The 24,660-nt window shown below is 54.2% G+C and overlaps 1 protein-coding gene across 1 annotated transcript in view; it reads right to left on the reverse strand.

Moving 5' to 3' along the window:
* The window catches only part of SRRM4 (serine/arginine repetitive matrix 4), a 44,443-nt gene extending 26,706 nt beyond the window's left edge, over positions 1-17,737 (reverse strand). The window contains exon 1 of the mRNA XM_054392848.1: positions 17,607-17,737. Within this exon, the coding sequence (XP_054248823.1) occupies positions 17,607-17,737 (131 nt within the window). The remainder of the gene's footprint in view (positions 1-17,606) is intronic.
* Positions 17,738-24,660: the final 6,923 nt, after the last annotated feature.

Raw genomic sequence — 24,660 nt, forward strand, 5'->3', positions numbered from 1 at the left:
CTTAAACCAGCCCAGCCTCAGGGCCCCTTGTCAGCCCTTGTGGGACTGTACTGCTCTGCCTGCCCAGGGCTGGATGCTGGCACCCTTCACAGAGGATGGGGCAAAGGCACAAGGCATTTACTGCCTCAGGCAGCAGAGCTAACTCACCAAACATCCACAGTCCTCCATCCCAGTCCATTGCTCTTGGTGCCATGGCCAAGTGCCATCTCATCAGGCCATGAAATGTGGCAGTTGGTGCCACGCTTCACCGGGAGCTGAGCCCAGTGGCACCTGTCCCCCCCGGCCCTGCAATGATGTGCAGTCAGTGTGGGTTTGGTGTGCACTTGAAATCCCTGCATGCTGGCATCTCAGTGCTGCCAGGGCTGGGCAGCTGCCCTTCTCTGCCTGCAGGCACCCATGTCCCAGCTGAGTTCCTCTGCCCTGGCCCCACAGCAGTCTCCTGCCACAAAGCTTTCATCAATCATCCTTTTTCCCTGCAGTAACTCAGCTTCTCTTCTCAAGAGGAGAGAAAAGCAGGAAAATTGCTTTCTTAGTGACCTTTCAGCTGCCAGACTGCCACACCAGGTCATGTCCCCATCCACAGCAGCATCATCCCTCTCCTCCAAAACAAGAGCTCCAGCAGTCCTAGCCCTCACTGGCCTTGCTGCAGACCTTCTGCTCTTTCCAGCTGCTTTGCAAGCAGCAGTGTAAGCAGACTGGTACTGGATCATGCTAACCAAGCCTTTTTTTTTTTTTTTATCATTTACTTCACTTTGCACACACAGCTGGACTGGGTGCTGGGTGCACCCAGATGCATGCACAAGCACTTTGGAGGCCCTGAGCACTGTCTGCAACTGCCAGCCCTGCACTGCCAGCATTTCAAAGCTCAGGGCAGAGCATTGGGAATGGAATGGAATGGAATGGAATGGAATGGAATGGAATGGAATGGAATGGAATGGAATGGAATGGAATGGAATGGAATGGAATCGAATGGAATGGAATCGAATGGAATTGAATCAAGGCTGGAAGAGACCTCAAAGATCATCGAGTCCAACCTGTCACCCTACACCTCATGACTATCTAAACCATGGCACCAAGTGCCACGTCCAATCCCCTCTTGAACACCTCCAGGGATGGTGACTCCACCACCTCCCTGGGCAGCCCATTCCAATGGCCAACCACTCTCTCTGTGAAGAACTTTCTCCTCACCTCCAGCCTAAACCTCCCCAGCCAATGAAGAAACTTTACTGCGTCGCCCTTTTCAGCCCTCCCTGGCTCCGCGTTTCCATCATCTCCACAGCCCCTGGTGAAAAGGTAGGAGAGTCTTCAGCCAACCAGAGCCCCAAAAAAGAAGAAGGTTAAAGCATCTCTGATGAGCCTATTAGTTGTGAATGTTTCAGTGGCATTAAAATGATGATGGATGCCTCACCTGGGGACTGGGAACATCAGCCTGTGGAAGGCCTCTGTGGAAAGCACACAGCCACGAGGGGATGTGGGAGAAACTCCTGTGGCTGATTGCACCAGGGATGCTCTGGCTAATTCTCCTGAGTAATGTGCACAAAGTGCATGGATGTGTGATTCAACATCTCCTCACTCCTCCCCTTCCCTCACCCAGAGGTTTTGGCTGGGCAGGAGGGGACAGCTGGTGGGTTTGACAAGTGGTCCCTGCTCACATGCATCCCCACAGCTCCCTGCCAAGACCACATCTGAAGTGCTTCTGCCCTGGGCTCTTGGCTCTGGTGAGGATGAGCTGAGCTGCTTGTGGCTTTTTCTAAAACCCACCACTTTGTGCTGAGAAGCCTTTAGGCTCTGGCAAAACTCATTCTTTTATTTTCTCTTTTGCTCTCTGGCTTTGCTTATCTGATTGAAAAAGAAAACGGTCAAACTGTTCCTTTGTCCCAGGAGAGGGAGGAGGCAGAAGGGAAGGTTGTAAAGACATTTCCAAGCAAAAACTTCTGCAGATGTGTTTGCGTAAAAGCTCTTTGAAACATGCACTAAAAATACCTCTTCAAAATTAGGAGATGGGGGAAATTGTGAAGTGCTTCCCGCAAACACACACATACACACAAAACCAGCCCGTGGCAGGTTCTTTCCCCACCTCATTCAAGCTGTTATTATTAGTGCAGGAGGAGCCCTGCAGTTTGTTATTGAAAATTATAATAGCAAATCAGCGAGATATTTTCCCTGATTACACAGACTCCAAGCCAGTTCAATTTTAATCTTCTCCCTGCTATTTTCTGTGCCTCAGCAGAGGTGCCAGCTGCAGAAAAGCCCTTGGTTTTCTTCAGGCACTTTAAACACAGAAGAGAAATACAATTCTCTAATACACATTTTTTCATCTGATTTTTGCCAGCCTCCACATCCTGCTCCTGGGAACCCTGTGTCCTGTTGCAAGCCCATGTGTGGCAAGCGGCTGCTTTAGCTTCTTGGCCTCCAGGAAGGTTTAGCGACTGCTCTTAGCATGTCCTGGGCCAAAAAAGCAGCTTGGCTCTTTATTTTCCAGCAGCTGATTTGCTATGCATGGCTGAATCAGAACAGAGGAGCTTCCCTGCTGGAAGAGGCCCCAGTAGCTGTGCAGGCTTGGTGCCAGATGCTTTGGGGGACACTGTGTGGTCGCAGCCCATGGGAGGACTCTGTCCCGGGCACCAGCTGGCAATGGCAGCAGCTCCCACTGCACAGCAAGGGATAGATGGCTCTGGCCAAGCTTAAAACTCCATGGGGGAGAGCGAGGCTCCCATGGACCATCTTTCTTAGGTAGGGTCAAGCCTGAAGGTGAACATAGCTCCTCCCTGCTCCCAACAGCTGGTGCTCCTCCTCCCCAGGGGCACCAGGACCTCTGTCCCCCTTCCTTCCTGAGCACCTGGCTGCCACGCAGGGCTTGGCGTCACCTTTCCTCACTGCCAGCAGTCCAGGATGGCTCTGCCAACTGCCTGCCCGTGACAGCAGAGAGAAGCCTGAGGAGCATGGCACACGGTCAGATCGTTTCTAAAGGAAACCTGGACGACTGCCTCAGCTCAGGTGGCTTCTGCAGCATCTTGTGCCTCCCACGCTGCCGGCGCCGAGGTCCCCGTGGTGCTCCGTGCCCGGCAGCACCTGCACACTGCTGGGCCCGGCTTGCTCTCAGGGGGACAGTCCTGTTCCTTTCCTATACTCAAATCCTCTCTCTTAAACAAACACCCTGCAGGTTCCCATGCCTGTAAAGGAGACAGTTTTCTCCTCAGTCAGGGAATGGGAAAGGAGGAGACTTGGCTGCTCTCAGTGCCCATGAAAGCAGCCAGAATTGCTGACACTGTGCCATGCTACATGACAGCACATCAATCCTGCACATCCCTGACCCATGTTCTAGGAGACTCCAGGCTCCTGAGTGACTCCAGCATGGCAAGGGCTGGTCTGAGGAGAGACTGGGGCCAAGAGCTTATGCTAAACCCTTGCTGCAGCCCAGCTGGCTGCAAACCACACTCCCATACTCCATCCTTGCCATCACCCCCCACCAGCCTGGAGAAGCCACAAGGGCAACCACTCCCTGGTGAAGGAAACAGAGCTGGTGGCCATTCATGGGGGCAAGCCTAAGCAACCCTTGCAGAGCTTGTGATTAAGAAAACCCTGGAGTTGAGCTCAATTCCTAATTCCTAATCACTCACCCACATGCAGAGGAAAACATAGCCTGGCAAAGGTCAAGATCATGGGCTGGGAGGGACCCCAGTACCTGTTGCTGGATACTTCCCAACACAACACTGGGAGCTAGAAGCCAAGGAGCACTGGGAGATGATACTTAACATTTTAGAAGGGTTTCAACAATAACAATAAAACAAACAAATAAAAAAAAATTAAAAAAACAACAAACAAACAAACAACACCCCCCAAAAAAACCAAAACAAAACAAAACAAAGGGAAGGATGTCCCAGAAAAGATATGCTTTGCTGCATCTGGAGAACACCTTCATGCCCAATCTGCTGCACAGTGCCAGGGAATGTCCCCAGTGCCACTACAGCAGGTTCAGGCCAAACCCCTGCACAAGTACCTTGCTTCAGTGCTGGCTGCCATGGATGGGAGTGTGACGGCTCACAAGATGCCAGTCCCTCACACAGGTTAATCCAGGATCTTTAGAGATCCTCACGGCAGGCCTGAGCTCACTCTTCAGTGAGGAAGCCATCCTGTGTGCTGCCCAGTGTTAGCAGGGCTGGGCCATGGGATGCCACACCTGCAGTGTTTGGTCATGAGGAGTGCTTTCTGCCACGCTCCCATCCGCTCCCTTAGCCAAAACCCCGATGCCATTCGGCATGGTGGAGAGCAGCAAGACCCTAACACAGCTCATTAAATTTTCATCAAACAGGGATTGTAAGCACACAGTTACCAGGAGCTCCTGGGAGCACTGAGAGATCACTTTAAAAATGAATTAATAATAAGGCATGTTGGAGGCAGGGAGGAGAATACTGCAGGAGAAGATCTGCTTGGAGCAGCAGTGCTCCCTTTGCTGCTCACATAAAGCTTCTTCCTCCTCTCCCTTCCTTTGTTATTTTTGAATTGCCACTGGAAGTGGAAGGGAAAACAAGTTGGAGACCCCACAACCAGACCTAAAGGGGGGCCTACAAGAAAGCTGGGGAGGGACTTTTTACAAAGGCCTGTAGTGATAGCATGAGGGGGAATGGATTGAAGCTTGAGGAGGGCAGATGTAGACTGGAGATTAGGGAGAAATTCTTTCCAGTGAGGGTGGTGAGACACTGGAATAAATTGCTCAGGGAGATTTTGGATGCCCCCTCCCTGAAAGTGTTCAAGGTCAGGCTGGACAGGGCCTTGAGCAACCTAGTCTAGTGGAAGGTGTCCCTGCAGGGGGGGTTGGAACTAAATGACCTTTGAAGATGATCTTTAAAGTCCCTTCCAACCCAAACCATTCTATGAATCTATGATAACTCCAAAAACCCAACCTGTTTACACAGCTACCACCTTCCAGCAGAGCTGCCCTGGGAACAACTCTGGTTGATGGGGAAACCATGGAGAAGACAGCCATCCAGGCTTGGGACAAGAACACAAGGACAAAGTCACCACACTCTGTTAATAAACCACCAGGACACAGGCATGCCTGCCTGCAGGTAATGAACAACAAACACTCAGCTTGAAATGGCCCTGACATTAACAAATGCTCAACCCCCCAGGACAGACCCATGGGCACATCTGAATGTGTGACCCCAACCTGGGTGTCCAGGGACATCATCCGAGCAGGTCAGCACTGGTGAAGCTCTGCCCCATGCACCCATGTAGAGCAGCCAGGCTGCTGTGCCTGGGACCTCTGCTAAAACAAAGGTCCCTGGGGACCCTCCCATGTGGGACTTGTCTCCTGAATGACCATCCTGACATGATGCCCAGGGCTGCACAGTCAGGGCCATGTGGAACCAGGAGGGCTCAGTGATGTTGTGAGGAGCAGATGTCCTCATGCAGGACGTGTGGGCAGCAATTAGCTCCCATAAAGAGGAATTAAGCAACAGATTTCTCCTCTTGGACAGGCAAGCCTACAACAATCCTAGCCCAGGAAGGAAGGTGGCAAGTGGGCTTCAATCCCCTGCTACATGCTGCTGGAGGCTTTTTATGGACAGAAGGGCCTTTGCCTCCCTGTATTGCATTGCTGCTCTCAGCAGAGCTGAGAAATTCCTGAATTCCAGTTTCATGGGTGGGAGGTTTTGTTTGACTCTAATCCTCCTCCCCATAACACCCTCTGGGTTCCATGGGAAACACCTTGGTGGTCTCACCAGCTGTCCAGGAAGGACTGGTGAGGGGAGTTTAAGTTAGGGAGAGTTTCTGGGAAGGAAGACAGGGCTTTTTCTCCTCCCACTGTGCTCCACTGCTTCCAAGCTTTAGACTGGTTATTAGGAAGACATTTTTTTACAGGAAGGGCAATGAGACACTGGAACAGGTTCCCTAGGGAGGGGAACAGGTTCCCTAGGGAGGCTGTGGATGCCCCCTACCTGGAGGTGTTCAAGGCCAGGCTGGATGAGACCTTGAGCAACGTGGTCTAGTAGAAGGTGTCCCTGCCCATGGCAGGGTGGGAGGAACTAGATGATCTTGAAGGTCCCTTCCAACCCAAACCATTCCATAATTCTATGATTCCTACCACACAGTGGGCACTCAGGTGCTCAGTGTTGCAGCACCCAGGGCTGTTTAGGGCTCAGAGCCAGAATGAAAACTCTCTCTCTGCTTCCAGGTCTTTTCCCCAACCACCCACACCATGCTACAACCCTGAACATAATTTTAAATCATCCATTTTACTGCTCCCTAGGGGGAAGGTTTGAAGGAGACAGGTGGGTCCCCAGACTCCTGGGTCCCATGGCAGACCTTGCCAGGAGAAGCTGGAAAGAATCCTTTCACTTTTCAGCATATCCCTCTTTAATTTGGCACAGTGATCATTTTATTGCTTGCTGGGCTTTGCGAGGCTGAACTAACATCCGGAAAACGCTCTGCGATCCTCAGCTGAGGGCAATCTAGAACAGCAAAGCCCTGGTGTTATCCACGTTTGGATAATCCAGAATTATTCATAAACAAAAATCAAGATTATGCAAATATATTCATTAGTTCTCAGGATACCCCCAGGAAAATAAAGGAATTAGTCTTGTTAACAATTGTACATTATGTAAGTGCGTGTCTAAGCATGCACAGACCCGCATGCTGCTGCTGCTGCTGGGGCATGTTTGCCTACAACTCATCCTGGGATCTCACAGCCCTGGAGAGCAAAGACTTGACCTGTGCAAAGCAGACACCTCAAATTTGAGATATCCTGATGCCTCATGGCAAGCAGCAGCAGACATGTGCACCTTACTACACAGATTCACAGATTGCATCGGGTTGGAAGGGACTGGCAAAGGTCATCTTGTCCAACCTTCCTGCAGCCAGCAGGGACACCTCCTGCTAGATCAGGCTGCCCTGGGTCACATCAAGTCTGATCTTGGATATCTTCAGGAATGGGACCTCAACCACACCCTGGGAAACCTGTTGCAGTAGTTTACCGCTCCCATTGTGGAGAACACCCTCCTGATGTCCAATCTAAATCTACCCTGCTCATTTCAAACCATTGCCCCTCATCCTATAACTACAAGCCCTTCTAAACTGTCCCTCCCCAGCCGCCTTGTAGGTCCCCTTCAGATATTGTGATGTAACTATAAGTTCTCCCCAGAGCTTTCTATTCTCCAGGCTGAACAGCCCCAACTCAGCCAGGATCTTGCTGGCTGGTCTTCAGCTGAAGCAGCAGAGACATCCCCAGTGTTCCCTCTGCACCCATCATGGACAGCCCAGCCATGAAACTATCTCCTTATTCTAGCCAGAACAGCCTTTCCTGCCCAAATGAGGAGGTTTATGGTACATGCCAGGCCAGGAGGCTGTGGAGGTAGGGTCTGGATGAGACCCCTTGCTCAGGACCTGTTCTTTTCACCCTGCACAAGCCCTCACCCTGATGTGGCTTGTGGCCAGCTTGGCTCTCTGCAGCACAACACCACCATCTATTCAGGCTGTGATGGGAAAGGGGAGATAAAGGTGTGCTGAAAATACTGCCTGGTTTAATTAATGCCACATGCCTTTCACTCTATAGGTTGTGTGGATTGTTAATTATTTTTATAAAGAAAATAATTAGTCCCAATCAAGGCAGAAGCTCTCCAGAATTACAGCTCATTAACTGCTCTCACATTTTTCTGTTCTATAAAAAGTCATGTGGTGCTGATGAAAATTGCAGGCCCTTGGAATCAGCATTAAATACAAATTCAGACAGTGTTACCATCCCATTACCATCAACTGCATCGACTCGGCTTCGGTAATTGCAGCTGGAGATGAAGTGCAGGGATTTCTGCTCCGTGCCATCTCTGAAAACAAGCACTCTGCCCATTAGTTTGCCGGAAACAACGTGACACCAAGACACAACTTGGCTAAGTACGTCCCCAAGGAGATGACAGTCAACAAGGAGAAAGGGGAAAGCAAGGCAGCTTTGCCAGGGATGAGAAGATCAGGGCTGCTTGGGTTCTGTTCAGCTCCAGCTGGTGGTTGGGTTGCTCCAACAGAACAGGGGAACCATGCAAGTCTGGTACTGGTCTAAATTAGAAAGGTGAACCAGCTAATGATGCAGCAAATGTGTCCTATGGGCTGGGGCAGCAAAGCCCCAGGGGATGGACAGAGCTGGGAAGTGTTGAGGGGACAAAGAACAAGCTTTAAGCAGTGGTATTATCCTCACAGGATCTGGTGTAAACAAGGCACAGAGGGATACTCTTGCTGAGGATGCAGGAGCAAACCCCAACACATCCCTCTGGACCATCCTGGTCCAGGGGCCAGCTCTATTGACCACCGCAGAGGCCTCCCTCGCTCAAAGCCTAATTGAAAGGAATCAGGACACGTTCCAGGGAGTTCAGGCAAATCGATACTGACGTGGTGGGGAGGGCGAGCGGGGGCAGCGGGGTGGCTGTGCCCCAGTGCTGGCTCTGCAGGCAGGGCTCAGGCTTTGCTGCCTGCTTTTCCACCATGGAAAGTCAAGACGAGACCCACTGTCCTCTGCTCCACTCAGGACAAACCCAGCGGCGGCACAGGGTGAGGTTTGGCAGCAGCAGCCTGTGGCGAGGAGGGGGCAGGGGAGCCATGGGTCCTCAGGATCCTGCTTTTCACTTTGCATTAATCAGGGATGAACGTGCCTTCAGTGGCATTGGCAGCCCCGCAGAGCCAGCAGCCAGCTCTTTGGCCCATGAGCCTCCACTGCAAAATTAACCCACCCGTCCCCATGGCAGCTGCTCCCATGCCCTTGATCATCTGAGCCTGCTCAGAGGGATGAGGAGGGGAGAATTTGGGCTGTAGGTGGAGAAAAAAATACATCTGGAATGCCTCTGAGAGCAATGGGGTAGTGCCTCCTGCCATGAGGCATTGAATAGTGGGAGCCAAACCTGCCACTGGCACATGGTGCTCGTGTTGAGCATCTCAGCACCTTCAGGGACAGGGCTAACGGCACCAATCCCACAGTGAGGGCAGGAAAAGGGGCACGGCTGAGTGCAGGGTTGTGCTTGGATCTGCCAGCTGAACTCTCCAAAACATCCAAAACACACTCCAAAACATCTGAAGGACCTTCTTGACCTGGGCTGGCTCCTAAATCACACATGGGAAACATATGGGAGAGCAGAAGGACAGGTCCAAAACTGTGCCAATGACTTCTCCAGCCATCAGACAGAATGGGCAACAGAGTACCTGTGTCCAGAGATGCCCTGGGATCCTGGGGAAGATGCAGCCAACATATCCCATGACCTGCAGAGCTCAGCCCTCCACAGGGCAGCTAGGGTCTGGAGACACAGGGCCAGAGGTCACCAGGAGGTCATGTCCATCCTTGTTTAGGAGGCACAGGGCACAGCCAGGTCAACAGCCCATGCACACCACCATGCTCCAGTGTGTCAGGCTGTAGAATATCCCCAGCTCAGTGATTAACCAGCAGCTGCCTTTGTTCCTCTGCCAGCAGTGCCCACCCAGACCCCAGTCCCTCTCCCCGGCGCGTGTTACTCGCCTGCCTCTGCTCCCTGGTGGCCCTGCGCCATTGTCCTTCATCAGCTCAGCCAGCGCCTGGCTGATGGGCAGACAAAGGCAGGGGCAGCTGCAGCAGCCAGATAACCATGGAGCCCATCCCACAGCTGCAGGGAAGGGCAGGCAAAACATGGCCACTGGGATGCTTTGTTGCTTTGGGTTTTTTTCTTTCCTACCTGTTTCTGAACTTGGAGTTTTTTGGCAAATAAAAACTTCATCCTGTGGAAGAAGCACTGCTGGACCCACTTGCCTTGCTTCTCCCCATCATAACAAACCTGCCCATGTGCTGATCAAAGTCGGGGTGCAGGGTGGGGGTTGGGGGGAAGGTTTGAAGAGGGCAAACACTTTATAGGAAACAGATTCCCAGAGTTAAACCACCAGGCTCAGGGGAAAAATCAGCCCCAAGCCCTGACTGCCTCCCAGACGTGGTCATGCCCTCTCTGCCCAAGGAGGGCTGGTCCACTGCCTGCAGATGATGATGGAGCAGCAGAGAAGTTCTGTCTGCATACTGCTCTACATATGTGTTGTATGTGCCCTGCTTTGGTGGGCACAAATTAATTCAGCAGATGGTTTTTAACTGGGAAATCTCTCTTAATGCAAAAGTATTTCTCTTGCTGGGCAATAACTAATTTCTCATCCTGGCAGGAAGGTAGCTAACATCACAGCCTCCTACCTGGCTCTCTTCCAGCCACACCCCAACGCACATGCTCCCAAGCACACTCAGGCATGAGATAAATTTGTTATAACCCATTGCCAAAGTGCTATCAAGTCCCACCAGGATGATGTGCTGCTGGAATTTGGTGCTAGTGGCAGAGAAAAGCCATTTTCTCACCACAGCCCGTGGGTTGCAGAGCATTTTCAGCTGCTAGCATGTGAGGTGGGAATCTGACTCCTGAGGCAGAAGGTCATGAAGGCAGGAAGGTCTTGCAGCCTGTACCAGCAAGGAAGTGGGGTGGAAGGAGAAGGAAGAGCAACGCTGCCAGCTGAGGATCCTACCCTCACTTTGCCAGCCCAGGAATGCAGGTGATGTCCTCCCTGGTGTCCCCGCTCCAGCCTGTGCCCTGCACAAGGCACCCAGTCAAGGCTGGGCAGCAGCAACTTTCATTAATGCCAAGACATAAATGAAACACAAAGTGTTAAACAGGTTGCCAGCAAAGCTCAGTTAGCCCCAGTCTCGCTGCCTCATGACGGGGGACCCATCTCAGACATCCTGAAACTCCAACAGAGTTTTTTTAATAAAGTTTTTTTTTCCCCAGTTTGGGATTTTTTGAAGCCCTTCCTGCAGTCCCCACTGCGCTGGCAGGGGAAGCGCTCCCGCTGCTATTTTTAACCTCCCCGTGTTTGTCAGCGCTTTCGGCTCGAGTGCCTGCTGGAGAAGCCACTTTTGCAGCACCCAGCATCCTGCAGAGAGTTCTGTGTCCTTTGCTAGGTGATGATGGCACCAAAATGTGGGCACTGTGCCTGGCCATGATGCTGGAGGTGGTGGTCCAGACGGCTCATCCCCCTGGCATTGCCAAATCTGTGGCACACCAAAGCTCTGTTATGGATGCCGTGCTGCTGGGATCCACTGCTCCTGGCAGATTTCAGGCATCACGACCTCTGCATCTTTGCACACCCCTATAAAGCCAGGAACTTAGGGCTGTGAAAACAAACTGGATCCTGGGGTTTGGTGTTTCTCCCTGCCCTATGCCAGGAATGCCAAAGGGCTCTGATCTGGGGACCCAACACAGCCCTGTTTTTCAGCTGGGGGCACCACTGGGGATCAAGACCACAGGAGAATCCAGGGGACTGGGAGACACATGCAGGGCAGGGCAGAACCGTGGGTCACAGCAGGCCCACACTCTCCAAAGAGCAAAGAGCACCAGGGGGCTTGAGTTTGACTAGGTCTTATGGAAAAACCCCAGCATCACCTGCAGCCAAAACGTGGGTGGGATTTGCTGGCCTGGCCTGGGCTTTGCGATGATGAAGAGGCTTCAGTGACTGCAGGGAGAAAAGGAGGGGGAAGAAACGGAAAGGATGGTCATGCATGAAATGATTTCATTTCAGTGATGTGGGGTTTGCATTTGATAAATTCATCTTAGAGAAAAGTGTACATACAGAAAGGTCCAGCTGCCAGACAGAGACGTGGGAAGGAGTAGGAATGTGGCTGAGCAGACAAGGGTTCAGCTCCAGCTGCCTCTGGAAGGAGAAATGTCCCAATCCTGAGGGCCGCAGGGGAGGATGAGGACCTCCAGGTCAGCAAGAGTGAGGGCTGCAAAGGCCCCTTCTGGGGACAAACCACAGCAGGACAGGCTGCTCTGTGGATGTTGGAGGCAGGACAGTGACAGCAAGGAGACAAGAGCACCCTCAGGATCCACTCTTGGGTAGAAGCTGCTTAGCAATCCCTGGCATCAGGATCATCACTGCTATTTATTATCTAGGGTCTCACAGCCCTAAATATTTATTAGCTAGATGTCAAGGGAGGGTTTAAGAGCCCTGCTCTCCTGCCTCTCCGGGAACAGGGGAGGAGCAGGGACAGGAGATCAGCAGGGATGGGGACTGGCCAGAGCCAGTGCTGCTAGAAGACATCTGCCAGCTCTCCCTGAGCCCAGCAGGGGTGGGTCCCAGCTCTGTGAGACCCTAAACTGCCACATTTCACCCTGACATGTTGCTCCACACTTCAGTCTCTCAAGTGCTGGGATGGTGCTGAGCACCGCAGGGAAGGGACGCCACAGCCAGTGCATACACTGTGAACCCTCACTTCAAAGGAGGGCCAGGTTGTGTCTATGTTCTTGCTGGAACCACAGGGCCAGATTTGGGCCCTGAGCAGAGCACTCAAACTTTTACAGGTCAGAAATAGCCCATCCTCCAAGCCACAGCATTTCCATCCACCCGTCTGGTTTCCAGTTCCTGCAGAGCTGCTCTGGGGACAGCTCTCAACCTCACATCTCCTTTTGGGACCTTTTAGGTGAAGGTAACAGAAGATCTCATGGCCACAGCAGGTGCACAGCAGGGAGAGTAGTACTCAAAGTCTCTAAGAAGCTCAGAGCTCCAATGGGAGCTTCCAAAGGCCACTTTCTCTAAATACTTAGGTGCTTCTAATGCTGATGCATGTCACCTGGCTAAGGCACCCATGGGTCCTGCGCCTGCCTATACCACACATGTGCTCACTGCATCCCATTCCTCCCTGACACGCTGGCAGGGCCACCTCTCTGGGGACAGAGGTGTCCCCCACCCTACCTGGAGAGACCAGCAAGGACACAGTCACCAGCACCGATCCAGCAGAGAGACAGATGGACGGGTCGGGGGGCGGGAGGGAGGAGGAGGATGAAGACTCCGCAGGCAGCAGGGAGGAGGTCTCGCAGGCATCCCCCGGCTCTGCCCCTCGCTCAGCTCCCGAGCTGCCTAATTAGCTCTCCCTGCTCCGCCGTCCAGCTGGAGCCGGAGGGCAAGGGCAGACAAAAGCCTCCCTATTGACAGCCCCTCCGAGGAAGAGGCTTTTCTTCTCCCCCTCTACTTTTCTTTTCAGACCCCTCTCCCCCCGCCTGGGCCGGGGCCATGGGCTCATTAGCGCCGGGCCGGTCGGGATCGGAGGGAGCAGATGGCAGCCAGGCTGCTGGCGAGGCCGGGCCTGCCGCCGCCTCTCCCCGCAGAGCAGATGCCCCGACAAGGTGCGGGGGGATTAACGGGAGCGGGGGCCGTGGGCACGGCGGGGCCTCCAGTGGGGGCTTCCTCCCCAGCAGCACACTCCGATGCCAAGGGGGCTACCAGCCCTCTGGGGACGAATGGGCTTTGGGGATACCAAAACGTGACTGGGAAGGTAGAGATAAATAGGATGAGAGAGAACTGGTCCGCAGCTCACCATAAGTCCCCATCAGGGACTCCCTGCTAGGACTAAAGCACTGCAAAGGCCGTGAGGGAATTACAGCCACCTTCTGCCCTCGTTGGGGGTGCTGTGACACCCTGGCACTGCAGTGCTACAGCTGCTCCTGCCCAGTCCCAGCACAGCCACCCTCATCCCAGCAGCTGCAGCAGCAGTGCCCAAACCTGTCTCCAAGATCACTTGTGGTGGCAAACCAGACAGCAAAATAGGGCTTAATCCCACTTCAGCAACACCCCTCTCCCCTCCCGCTCCGTGCTCAGTGCATCCCGGGGGACTGAGGGTTAAAGCACAAATCCCCTGCTCTGCTCCGATGTGACCCACTTAGACCATCTGGCAGGGAGGGATGCAGGAGCCTCCTTTCTCCGGGTGTTGTCGGTGCTCACCCGGCATCACCGGCTGCCCCAGGAGCTGCAGCCCTCAGCCTCACCAGTGCCCTCACTTTTTGCATACAAGTGGTTTTCAGATGAGTTTGGGGGTACTGAGATGGGGCAGTCTCTGCCACACCACCGTGGATTGTTGTGTATGGGAGCAGGAAACCCAAACACCTCCAAAAAGCATCTACGAGCTCCTGGACTGCCACCAGCTCCAGGTCCCAGAGGGACCTTGGAGCATCTCCTGGTCTGTCTGTCCCTGGCAGCTGCAGGTTCCCTGGCAGACTGATGCTGATGAAATATGCAGCAGCACTGGGAAAAGTCAGGCCATGGAGTATGAAGGGACTCCTAGCTACTACACCATGGCTGAGGTCATGGCCAGGGAAAGAGATGCAGGCAAAGGCGCAGCCAAGAGGGAGGAGAAAGGATCCCAGTTGTGAGGCTGCAGCTACAGCATGACAGTGATAACTGTCTCCAAAGGCCGGGCAGAGACAGGTGGCACCTTATCACGGGAGGCTTAAAGATTGTTTTCAGCTCACAAGAGATGAAGCCTTTTGCAGCTGTTGTCAGGTGGGGATTGCAGCATCCTTCTGGACCAGTAAGAGGGAGCAGGGACACCCTGGCTCAGCAGAGTGGCTTGGGGCAGGGTAGGAGGGTTTCCCTATTTCTCCCCAGCCAGCTGGGCACACAAACCCCTCCAATCCCATCCTGGGATTCTACATGTACTGGAGCAACCTCCCTGCCAAAGCAAGTGTGGGGACAGTCCCAGCTCTGCCGAGTCCCCCCGCACTACTGAGTCCCTCAACTTCAGCCGCAGGAGCGCTGCCGCAGCCTGCATGGCAAAACCCTGCTGTGCCCAGCATGGGGAGAGGTTAATTGGAAAAGCCCCTTTCCCCAGCACTTCGTTTTCCCCCTTCACATTGCAAACTGGTCAATAATCCATTTACTTTGGCAGAGCCCTGCTCTGGGCATGAAGCTCTGTTAGGGGCTGGAGTACATGCCCTCCCCCCCCCCCCCCCGCCCCCCCCCGCCCCCCCAACCCTGGCAGGACCAGGAGGGAAGAGATTAATGTATTCTTTTGTTCCAGGATGAACCTTGGCTTTAGCAGAGCTTTAACCCTCCAAACCTCCCAAAGAGCTTGACAGCAATTTATATGGAAGAGGCATTATCTCTGGGATCAGCAGCAAGATAGCAGCAAAGATTGGGGCACAGGCCAGAGACAGCTGGAAGGGAGTAAAAAGGTAAATCACCTCCTGCCCTGGAAATGCCAGTGTTACCCCACAAGGGGAAAGGATTGAGCCCTTAGCCCTGTGGGAATGAATTTAGGCTTTACACACTCTGGGAGTTCCCAGCTGGTCCCCAGGTCACAAGTGAGCCCCTTGGGATCTCATGAGGGCACACGCTTAGGCAGCAAAACAGAGATCCAGATAATCTTAGTTCTTCATTTGGCTAACTGTTCTCCCTGTCTTCTCTCTGGTGCACTCTGCTCACTGGCACTGCAGTTGTTTGCTCTTAAATTAGCCGGGAGCATCGTCAGGGAAGAAAGGCCAATCCCAGCAGCAGCACAGGGAAATCTTCGGGAAAAACAAACCCAGCACAGAGCTGGGTGAGGAGACAGCTGCAAGTGGAGCTGCTGCCAGCCTCGAGGCTCTGCTCTCCACAAAAGCTACAAACCTGCTGCTGTCTCAGGATGCTAGGGACATTGCTGTGCACCCCAATAGGGACCCTCTGCAAGGTCCCTGGGAATGTGTGATCTGGCATCCCATAGGCATGATCCTGCTCAGACAGCAGCCTTAAGCTCCTTGCAGAGCCCTGCATGATGCCAGCCAACTGGCAGCCCTGATAAGACAGGCCAGGGACCAGAGTCTCTCAGCTCCCCCCAGCCTTAGGCTTCAACCTCTCCCTAAGCAGCAAAGCCACCCTGTGGCATGGGGACAGGGGCTGCCCCCTCTTGACATCTCTAACAAGGGCAAGTGGCACAGATGGCTACACCACAGGGAATGCTCCCCTGGCCTCAGCTGGTGCACACACTGACAGGAGACAAAAGAAGCTGGGCTGCACCAACACCAGGACCTGGTGGCCTCACAGGCAGCTGCTCAGAGCACACAACAGCTTAGGGACCCCATCATGGAGGATCTGATGGTGCCAAGGTATGAAACGGGGAAAAGCCAAGCTGGCAGGACAGCTGTGTGCTGAGAGCTCCCAACCCCTGCACAGACAGTTCCCCTCTCACTGGTGCTGGCACATGCATTCCTTAACTTTTTGACGGAGCTGCAAACACCCTGAGCTGCAGTGCTCAGCCCGACTGGGATGCCCGCAGCAATCCTAGCTGCTGGTCAGAGCTGTGCATTCCTCCTGTTAGTTGGGCTTGCTGCATTTCCTCAGCAACCTAATTTGCTGCTGTATTACATCTCCATTTGTGAGGTGTTTAAGCAGCTTGGGTTGCTCAGGTACATTCAGGCAGGAGAGTGTGAGAGCCAGCATCCAGTCTGCTGACAGTGCCAACCATAGCCAACTGAGGCAAAAGAGGAGAAAGATGTGGGTGTCCCTCTGCCCCATGAAGGCTGAAGCCCTGCAAACTGCCTGTGGAAATGAGATTTAGGTTGTGCCTTTCCTAATTCCCTACCCTGATTAATGGCAATCAGAGAGACTGGGAAAATTCACTCTATGGCAGCTGGGCTGCAGGGACAGAAGCGACGGAGACACTGCACATGGAACAGGACCCTCATCCCCGTCACTGCTGTGGCTCACAGCCTTCACTGGCACAGAAGGCATCCAAACCAGTGAGCTGCCTGTGAGCTCCCTGCTCTTTAGTACAGGCTGAGCCCCTGACACCCAGCCTACTGCAGACTGAGCCCCCCTCCTCTCAAGACTCATCACCTTCATGAAACTTTGGGTTATTCCCCACACTGGCTGGGGAGCTGCAGCAGTGGAAATAAAGAGCAAAGAGAGAAGACAACCAGTAAAAGACTCCTTTCCTTATAAAAACAGTGCAAAGAGGATATTTTTAACCAGTGTTGAGGAAGCAAAATCAAACTGATCTAAATAACAGAGTGTTGTTGTGAGGAAGCCACACAGCTCCTTCTCCGTGCAGCAGCCCAGCTGAGCAGCTCAGTGGGCATAAGCAGCCCCCTCACCTTCTTTCATGGGGTCTGGCAAACATGGGGAGCACCAGCCACCCTGGGAGTAGGAAAGACAGAGCAGGCAGGCACCAAACGTGCAAAACTGAGACTCCTTTGGAACCTGAGGGTGCCCAACCAAGAGCTGCCCCAGTCCACACTGTGTGCAGGTTCCTTGGGCAGCCTCAGCCCAAGAAACATCCTTGGGGTGCATCAGCCTCCTCCCTGCACCAAGAAAGGGTCCAGCTTGACAAAGCTGTTCCCCTCCCTGCGCATCACCTTCCTATAGCACCTGGTAACGAAGTTAGTCTGAGACAAGCCAACCAGCAGGACACGTGCCTCAGGGGTCTGCGTGGCAGAGACGGAGGTGGCCACACTTTCTGGCTGATGACCCTCACTACTGCCCCTCCCTCCACAGCCAAACTAGAACTTTCCAGGCCACCACCTGCTCCCCAGAGGAGGCAGTCATCTCCTGGGCTCCAAGCATCACCAAGCCAAAGTTTCCCAAGCCTGCTTCCATCTAGAACACAGAACCTACTGGGGAGCGGGCCCAGGCAGCCAACATCCCCTGCCCCAGGCACGAAGGGAGATCTCCAGGTCCTCTAGCTGCTAACTGGGGGTGGGGAGGAGGAGGTACTCCAAATCCTCCTAATGGGAGTACTAACTGGAAGCAGGGAGAAGGGTTAGGCTGTCCAGAGGTGGGAAGGAGGTTGTCCCTGAGTGCCTCCGTGCCCGGGCAGCTCTTACCTGGGCAGCGGCTTGCGGGCCGTGATGCTGGCCACGATGATGCTCTCGGGTCGCGGCGTGGCCACGGCTTTGAAGGTGCCTCTCCAGAACTTCTCGAAGAGCTGTTTCTCGCCTTGCTGCACGCTGGCCATGGTCCTCCCGGGCCCCGGCCCCGCCGCTCTCCGCGGTGCTGAGCTCTACATCCCCGCACGGCCCCTCTCCCTACCCGGCCCGGTCCGGCCCGGCCCGGCCTGGCTCGGTTCGGTGTCGGGAGCTGCCCCGACACTGCCCCGGCGGGCGAGAGATCTGCGGCCCGAGCCGCCCCCGCCTCCCGTTTTGTGCCGGCGAGGCGGGGAGAGGGGCAGGGCCCGGCCGCCGTCCCCTCCCCGGCACCGCCTTCCGCAGCTGCTGCGCCCGGAGCCGCGGGGAGCCCAGCCCAGCCCAGCACGGCACAGCCCGGGGTTGCGATGAGCGCGGTTCTGCCTCGCTGTAGACGGGGCAGGGGGAGCAGCTCCCTCCTGGGCTAGATTCACTTCCCTCCCGCGGGCTGCCTCACTGGTCACCCTGGATCAGGGGGCTCGGGGGGACTCGGAGGAGTCTGGGGGACTCCCAGGCAGGTTTTCCCACTCTCGCTCACAGACCCAGGACCTGTCTTCATAGTCCCCAGGACCTTCTTTGACCCATCCCCATCATTATCATCCCCAGCTGAGGAACCACTCCCAGCTTGATGCTGGATCATGGCCTCCCCCACCAATCACCCTTTGTGGGACACGAACTCTCCAGGGCAAAGCACCACAAGCCCCTGTCCCCCAGTATAAGCTACCAATAGCCTTTGTGTTTGCCCACAGAGGACAGAGAAAAGAGGGAGAGCCTCGGATGGCTGAGGGAGAAAGCAGCACGAAGTCAAGGAGTCCTTTCTGTAACTGCCCTACAACGGGATCAATACAGGAAGGAGATTTTAGAAGACTCTCCCTTATTTTCCCCTTCTCATCCCTTCCATTTAACAGGCACTGACGGAGGGGCAAGAACGGGGCTGGGTAGCAGCACCCTGCAGTGGAGTCCCAGCCAGCTCAGTATTTAACCCTCTGGGGCCAGGCACAAGGGGAGGGGAAGGGCTGGTGCAGCACAAGTGCAGCAGTGCAATTTCCCTGCACCTCAGCACCAAGCACAACCAAAACGTCTCTAGGAGAAAATGCTTCTTCTACCAGATGCTTTGAAGCACAAGTGAAAGCTGGTGACCTTGGATGAATGAGACTCTCTCTGTTGTGCCTTGGAAACCCACACAACACGTTTATGTAAGTGACGGGGGGAGGGGGGGGACAGTGGAGTCAGGAACAATAGGTGGTGGTGGGAGCAGAAAAAGAACAAAACGCAGAGAAAGGGAATCGCTTTCCCCAGATGAGCACAAAATGAGCGGAAGGCTTGTTCTGACAGCAGGGTCCCTGCTCTCTGCTCCTAGTGCCAGGGCTCTGCCCTGCTGACCCCCGCGGCCAGGCGGCCCTGAGCCGTGTCCCCATGCTGGGAGCAGCCAGGCGAGGGCCCCGTGGCACGTGCCAGCCGGCAGCTGCAGGCTTTGTGCTGCTGGGCCCCGGCGGCTGGAGACGGATGCTGGGGGAGTGCCGGCAGCGGGAGCGGGCATGGATCCAAACAGCCTTTATAGAGACACAGGCAGCTCTGCCAGACGTTGCCTGAAACACCTCACTGGGAAGGGTGACATTCACACAAGGCCCAGAGATGCTCGCTGGGAGGCTGCTCTCCACTCCCAAACCCCCCCTCTCCCCCCCCAAGCGATGGGGCTGGGAAAGGCTGGGTATGAACTCCAGCTCTGCTCTAGCCTGGGGCACATCACACATGCCATGGGCAGGAGATGTGGGAGCAGGGACCCTCCAGAGACTGCCACAGCCAGCAAATGGTGGGGCAGAGCAGGAGCTGGGGAAAGGGTTGGAGAGGTCTAGAGCAGCCACACTGCAAAAGTCTGGCTGGGGTAGGGCACAGGCAACAGCCTGACAGACACATCAGGCACCTCCCAGCCCTAAGACAGCCACCCACTAGCAGCAGTGGGTGCTGCCAACTACTGTGTTACCCTTCTCCCACGGTTGGGCAGGGACAGGTACTTACCACCCAAGGAGATCCAAGCCTGGGTTTCCTCTGGCCCTCCCAGCCATTCCCGTAACACACAGCCAACAGGCTGTAACAACATAGGAGCCCATTTCCCTCCAGAGCACATGAAACTCATCAAAGATAGATCAGGAATCAGCAGATGTGCTCTTGTCCTGCTCTGTTTTGTTGCTGAATGACCCAAATGCAGCGTGGGGGTCAGGCAGGAGCCCTGCAGCCAGGTCAGCCCCAGCCCTCTGCTTGCAGCTCGTTAACCAAACACCCTGCAAGGCATCAGCCTCTGCATCCCCCTGGGCTTTGCAAGATGAGTCCAACCACCTCCAGCTGTCAACCAGGCTCCTTGTTCCACCCCAGGGCATTTCACTCCAGCAATCCTGCAACAGCTCTAAATGCCCTAAAATTAACTACCAAATAACAGGAATAATAAATGTTTGCACTATTAAATTAGCAGCACGGGTGGTGTGTGGGCAGGAGGAAGGCTGTGATCATTACTCCAAGAACCCTCTCTCCTGGCATACCTTGTGGAGACATCAGTGAGCCAATTAAGCAATTGGCTCAGTTAACAGAGGCTCCTAGGAATAGACTTCCCTGCTATAGAATAACTGCGCTGTAACAAATTGTCTCATAAATAAACGCTCTGAAAAAGCATCACCAGGCACCCTGGAAAGGCTCTAGATCATCTGCAGGAATGATGCCTTACATTTCCAGTGCAGCTATTACCCCATGGCATCACCCACCCAAACCCAGGCTGGTGTCCCTGCCAGCAGCTGTGAGGATGGTGCCATGGGGCACAGGCAGCCCCTCCTTGCCCCAAGCCCTCAGGGTGTTCAAGGACATACTCTGGAAACCAGCATCCCCAGAGCCCTCACAGACACTGCCCATGCCCTGTGAGACTGCTGCCTGCCAGCAGCATCCAGCTGTGGTCACTCACCCTGTGGGCACTGCAATAAATGCCACCCTGGGTTATTCACAGCCCCAGTGACAACATGAGGCTCTGCCAGGTTCAGATGTTTAGATCCAAAGGGATGCAATAAACTGTAGCAGAGACAATAGGGAAACTGGGACTTGGAACACAGCTGCAGGATTTCCTCCAAATAAAATAAATGTTAATAATAAAATAAATTTTAAAACTAAAATAAAATTTTAAAATAAATAAAATAATAAAATAAAATATTTTCTTGCCTAGAGAGCTCTTCTTCTATGATTTGGATTTGTTTTTGTCAAACGACACAAAGGACTGAGCTGGGGCTTTCTCCATCCTGCATGGAGGGCTGCAAACAAAGCTCTCTCCAAAGCTGCCAGCACCTCAGCACCACTTACTGCACCCAGCTCCACAGCCCTATAACTGCCTGCACCCCACAGTCAAAGACCCAGAACCCCTCTGCCCCACAGAGCCCTCCTTGGGGCCCCAAACCTTCCAGGGAAACCCAAAGAGGGACCTACCAAGGCTCAGAGGCAGGTGGAGATGGATTGATGCTCAGCAGCCCCAGCCCTGCCTTCCCCATGTTTAAAGGGCCCAGGCTCCCCATTGGCAGGGTTCAGATTTGGGGGTGATCAGGAAAAGAGAGCAGCCCCTGCTCTGGGTGAGCACCACTGTGGGCATTCAGCTGCTGTCGAGGAGGACAAGCTCTGGGGCTGAGGGATGAAGTGATCAGCAGGGTGAAGCCCTGTATGCTCAAGAAGTACCCAGGGGGAGGGAAAGGAGAAAATGTGTTTAACTAGGATTAAATTTTAATCTGTTCCCCATAGCAGAGAGAAGAAAGCTTGGTTTGTCCTGGAACTGCACAAATATTTTTCTATAGATGTTGAATTGTGTTATTTTTTTATTATTATTATTTAGCTTGTACCCAGCAGGAAGAACCAGGGCCTGGTTTTGCCCAAACCTCCCTCTTCCCACCTCCAGCCAGCATCGGTGTGGTGCTGCTCCACCCATTCCCCAGCCACACAGGTTTGCTGTAAATGCAGAAAATCAATAATTATCTTTGGAAGTATTCATTATCACTCAAGAGTCAACAAACAAAGCCTGCGAGTGCCCTCTACTCATGGCACTTCAGAATCACCTACCAATTATCCCTTGGCTGAGCCAGCCCTGCCTGGCAGGAGGGGGATTCTCCACCACATGCTGCAATGCTGCTGCCTCCTGCACTGTCTTCCTGCTTTGCCCAGGGAGAAGGAGGAGGAGGAAGAAGGGCTCCTTGCTTGAAATAACACCTGCAGCTGAGACATGAGCCTGCAAAGCAATGCCCAGCTCTGCTTCAGATGTCATGGTAGATACAGATGGATGCTGTGTGGGTGGGGCTGCTGGGTGGAGGCACTGGGAGATCCTCAGTGGGGTTTGAGCCAAGGTGGTTTTCCCAAGAAAGGCAGTGTGGAGTGGACTGTGGGGCAAGGAAGTAGCAACAGCCATGGGACAATGTGCAGCACTGCATGCTGAGCTGGGGACAGCCCTCAGAGGGTGGGGGACAGCCCTCAGAGGGTGGGGGACAGCTGATCATCCCCACAGCACTGTGGAGCATCTTTCCCTTGGGAGATGCATTTTGCAGAGTCTATCATTACAAAAGAATGTTCTTCATATCTGGTTTATGACTCTTTTCCCCCCATTGAAAGGCTCATGGCTGGCCTTGCAGCCTGTACAGCCCTGGGCAGAGCCCAGCTGTAGGGTCCCCTTTCTGCCTGTCCCCATGGCCAGGTACATCCAAGGATGAGGCACTTGCCAAAGGTTTCTTATTTTGTCCTTCCTTTCTCGATTCATGGAAGACCTGTTCTCACCCATGAGAAACCTGGGAGCACCCACAGCCCTGGGGCAGCTGCAAGGCACACCCCAGGGTGCAGTGGCTACCCTGTCCCTTCCCTCCTCCCAGCTACCTGTGTCTCAAGGGGCCATAAATAAGGGAGAGGCTGGGAAGCAGCGCTGCAACCTTCCATAGGGCTGTGGGCATCAGGGTGCATCCCTTGCTGACAAGGTCCATCCATCAGCACCTGGCTCGAAAGCTTTGGGATGCTGGACCTGGAGTGAAGGGGTGGGGGGAAAGCTGTACTCTTCTGGTCTGAGCTGATAAAGGCTGAGAGTGCCCATGTGTCCCCCCCGCCCCTCCCCCCCTCCCCCAGCACTGGCTCCACCACTCCTGTGCAGCCCTCAGGAAGGGAAAAGGGAAGCATGCAGGCTTGGGGCATGAGAAACTTCACTGGCAGTGGGACCAGTGCAGGTTGTCACCCTTAGGATTCAGGACACCCACAGCCAGGCCCCATCTGCCTTGCAGCAGCTCCAGGACAGCTTTCCATCATCTCCAGATGAACACCATGGACCTTCTGAGCCCCTGCATCCCCCTCCCCAGGGCTACCTGTGGCAGCAGGACCAGACATCTCCAGGTTTCTGTGCTGGCCTCGGTGGAGGCAACTGACTTCTCCATCAGAAGCCCAACAAAAGCACTCATTCCTCCTCTCTCACCTACCACAGCCCAAATATTTAGACAGCAGCAGAGGAAAGGCTTGGGGACAGAGGAGAGGAGCATCCATAGGCAGAGCTACTTGCAGCTGCCAGAAAGAAGGGAATGAAAGGGCAGGAGCAGAGGGGAGGCAGGAAAGCCAGACCATGGCCTTTTCATCCCTTTGGCTCTAAAAAAAGCTGCAGGGTGGGAAGGGGGATGGAGGGGTGGAGATGAAAACAGTTTTTCCCCTCTGAGCTGCAGTGGCTGTGGTGGAAAGCTGGCCCCAGGGAGCATGCAGCAAAGCTGCACAGCTGCCATGGCTCTCCAAGCACCGCTGCCGAAAGGTCAAATGTAACTGGCAGAGGGGGATGGAGGGGGACAGAACCCATGGCCACACATGCCCGGGCAGCAGAGGCAGGGCATGGCTTGCCAGCCCAGGAGCAGAGAGAGGAGAGCCCTTGCCAGGCTGCAGTGGGCATAGGCAGCCCCTGACCACGGGCAGAGGGTCCCAGTAGCCTAAGGATGTGTCAAAGAGATGAGGAGGGTGAAATGCAGAGCTGCCCTCCTCTTCATCACCTTCCCCAGCTGGCAACTAGCAGCCTCTCATCACACAGAAAGCCCTGTTGTCTGTTGGGGTGATCAGCTAACAAAGCAGAGGCAGCTTGGTTGAACCTCAGCCTCCAGCTTGAGGTCTGGCTGGCTGGAGGGGGAGCTTCAGGGGGCTCAACACAGATTTGGGCTGCAGAGCTGGAAGGCATCAGGCTCTTGCCTCCAGGTTGGGAAAGGTGGAGTGGGCCAGACCCAAGATGCATGTCCTTCTCCAAGGTGGCATCAGGATTTTACCATTCTCAGCTGACTACAGGTCCCAGGGCCAGATCCTGCCCTCTCCTCTTCCAGCACCTTCCTGTGCCTGGCAGCACCTCACTGCTCTGAACTCATGAACCAAACCAGGGTCAGGAGGATGTTTGGTTCCCCCAAAGTGCTCAAACCTTAAAAACTCACCAGGGCTCAGAACCCCTCACCTTTCCTTGGCCATCCCAGCTACAAGAACCCATCTACCCCGGGGACCTGAGATCTGGATGAGGTTGGAGAAAGATGAAGTGCCATCCCCACCTTGGGCTCAGATCTCAAACTCATCTTACACCATGAGCCATCCATCCAAAGCCCACCAGGGATAGGGAAGATGCCACCCAAGAAATACAGAGCTGGTCACAAACCCCAAACTATTTAACCAGACCTGCCTGGGGTCTGTTGATGCAGTTTTATTCCATGCAATCACCTCTCATTGAGGTTGGTTTTTTTTTTTGGTTGGTTGGTTGGTTGGGGTTTTTTTTTGTTTTGTTTTGTTTTGTTTTGTTTTTTCCCCTGGCTTCTCTCCCCACTCTGGATTAGTGCACTGGGATAGTAGCAGCCATGGGCAGAGGAGGTCTGTTCTGTCTCTTCAGCCCTCACTGTGCTGCCCACACTACAGGGGAATGAAGCAGGAGAGAGCGAAGTGCCATGTGCCAGCTTTCATAGACTATTACTTA

The sequence above is a fragment of the Indicator indicator genome, chromosome 26 (genome assembly GCF_027791375.1).
Source record: "Indicator indicator isolate 239-I01 chromosome 26, UM_Iind_1.1, whole genome shotgun sequence".
NCBI lineage: Eukaryota > Metazoa > Chordata > Aves > Piciformes > Indicatoridae > Indicator > Indicator indicator.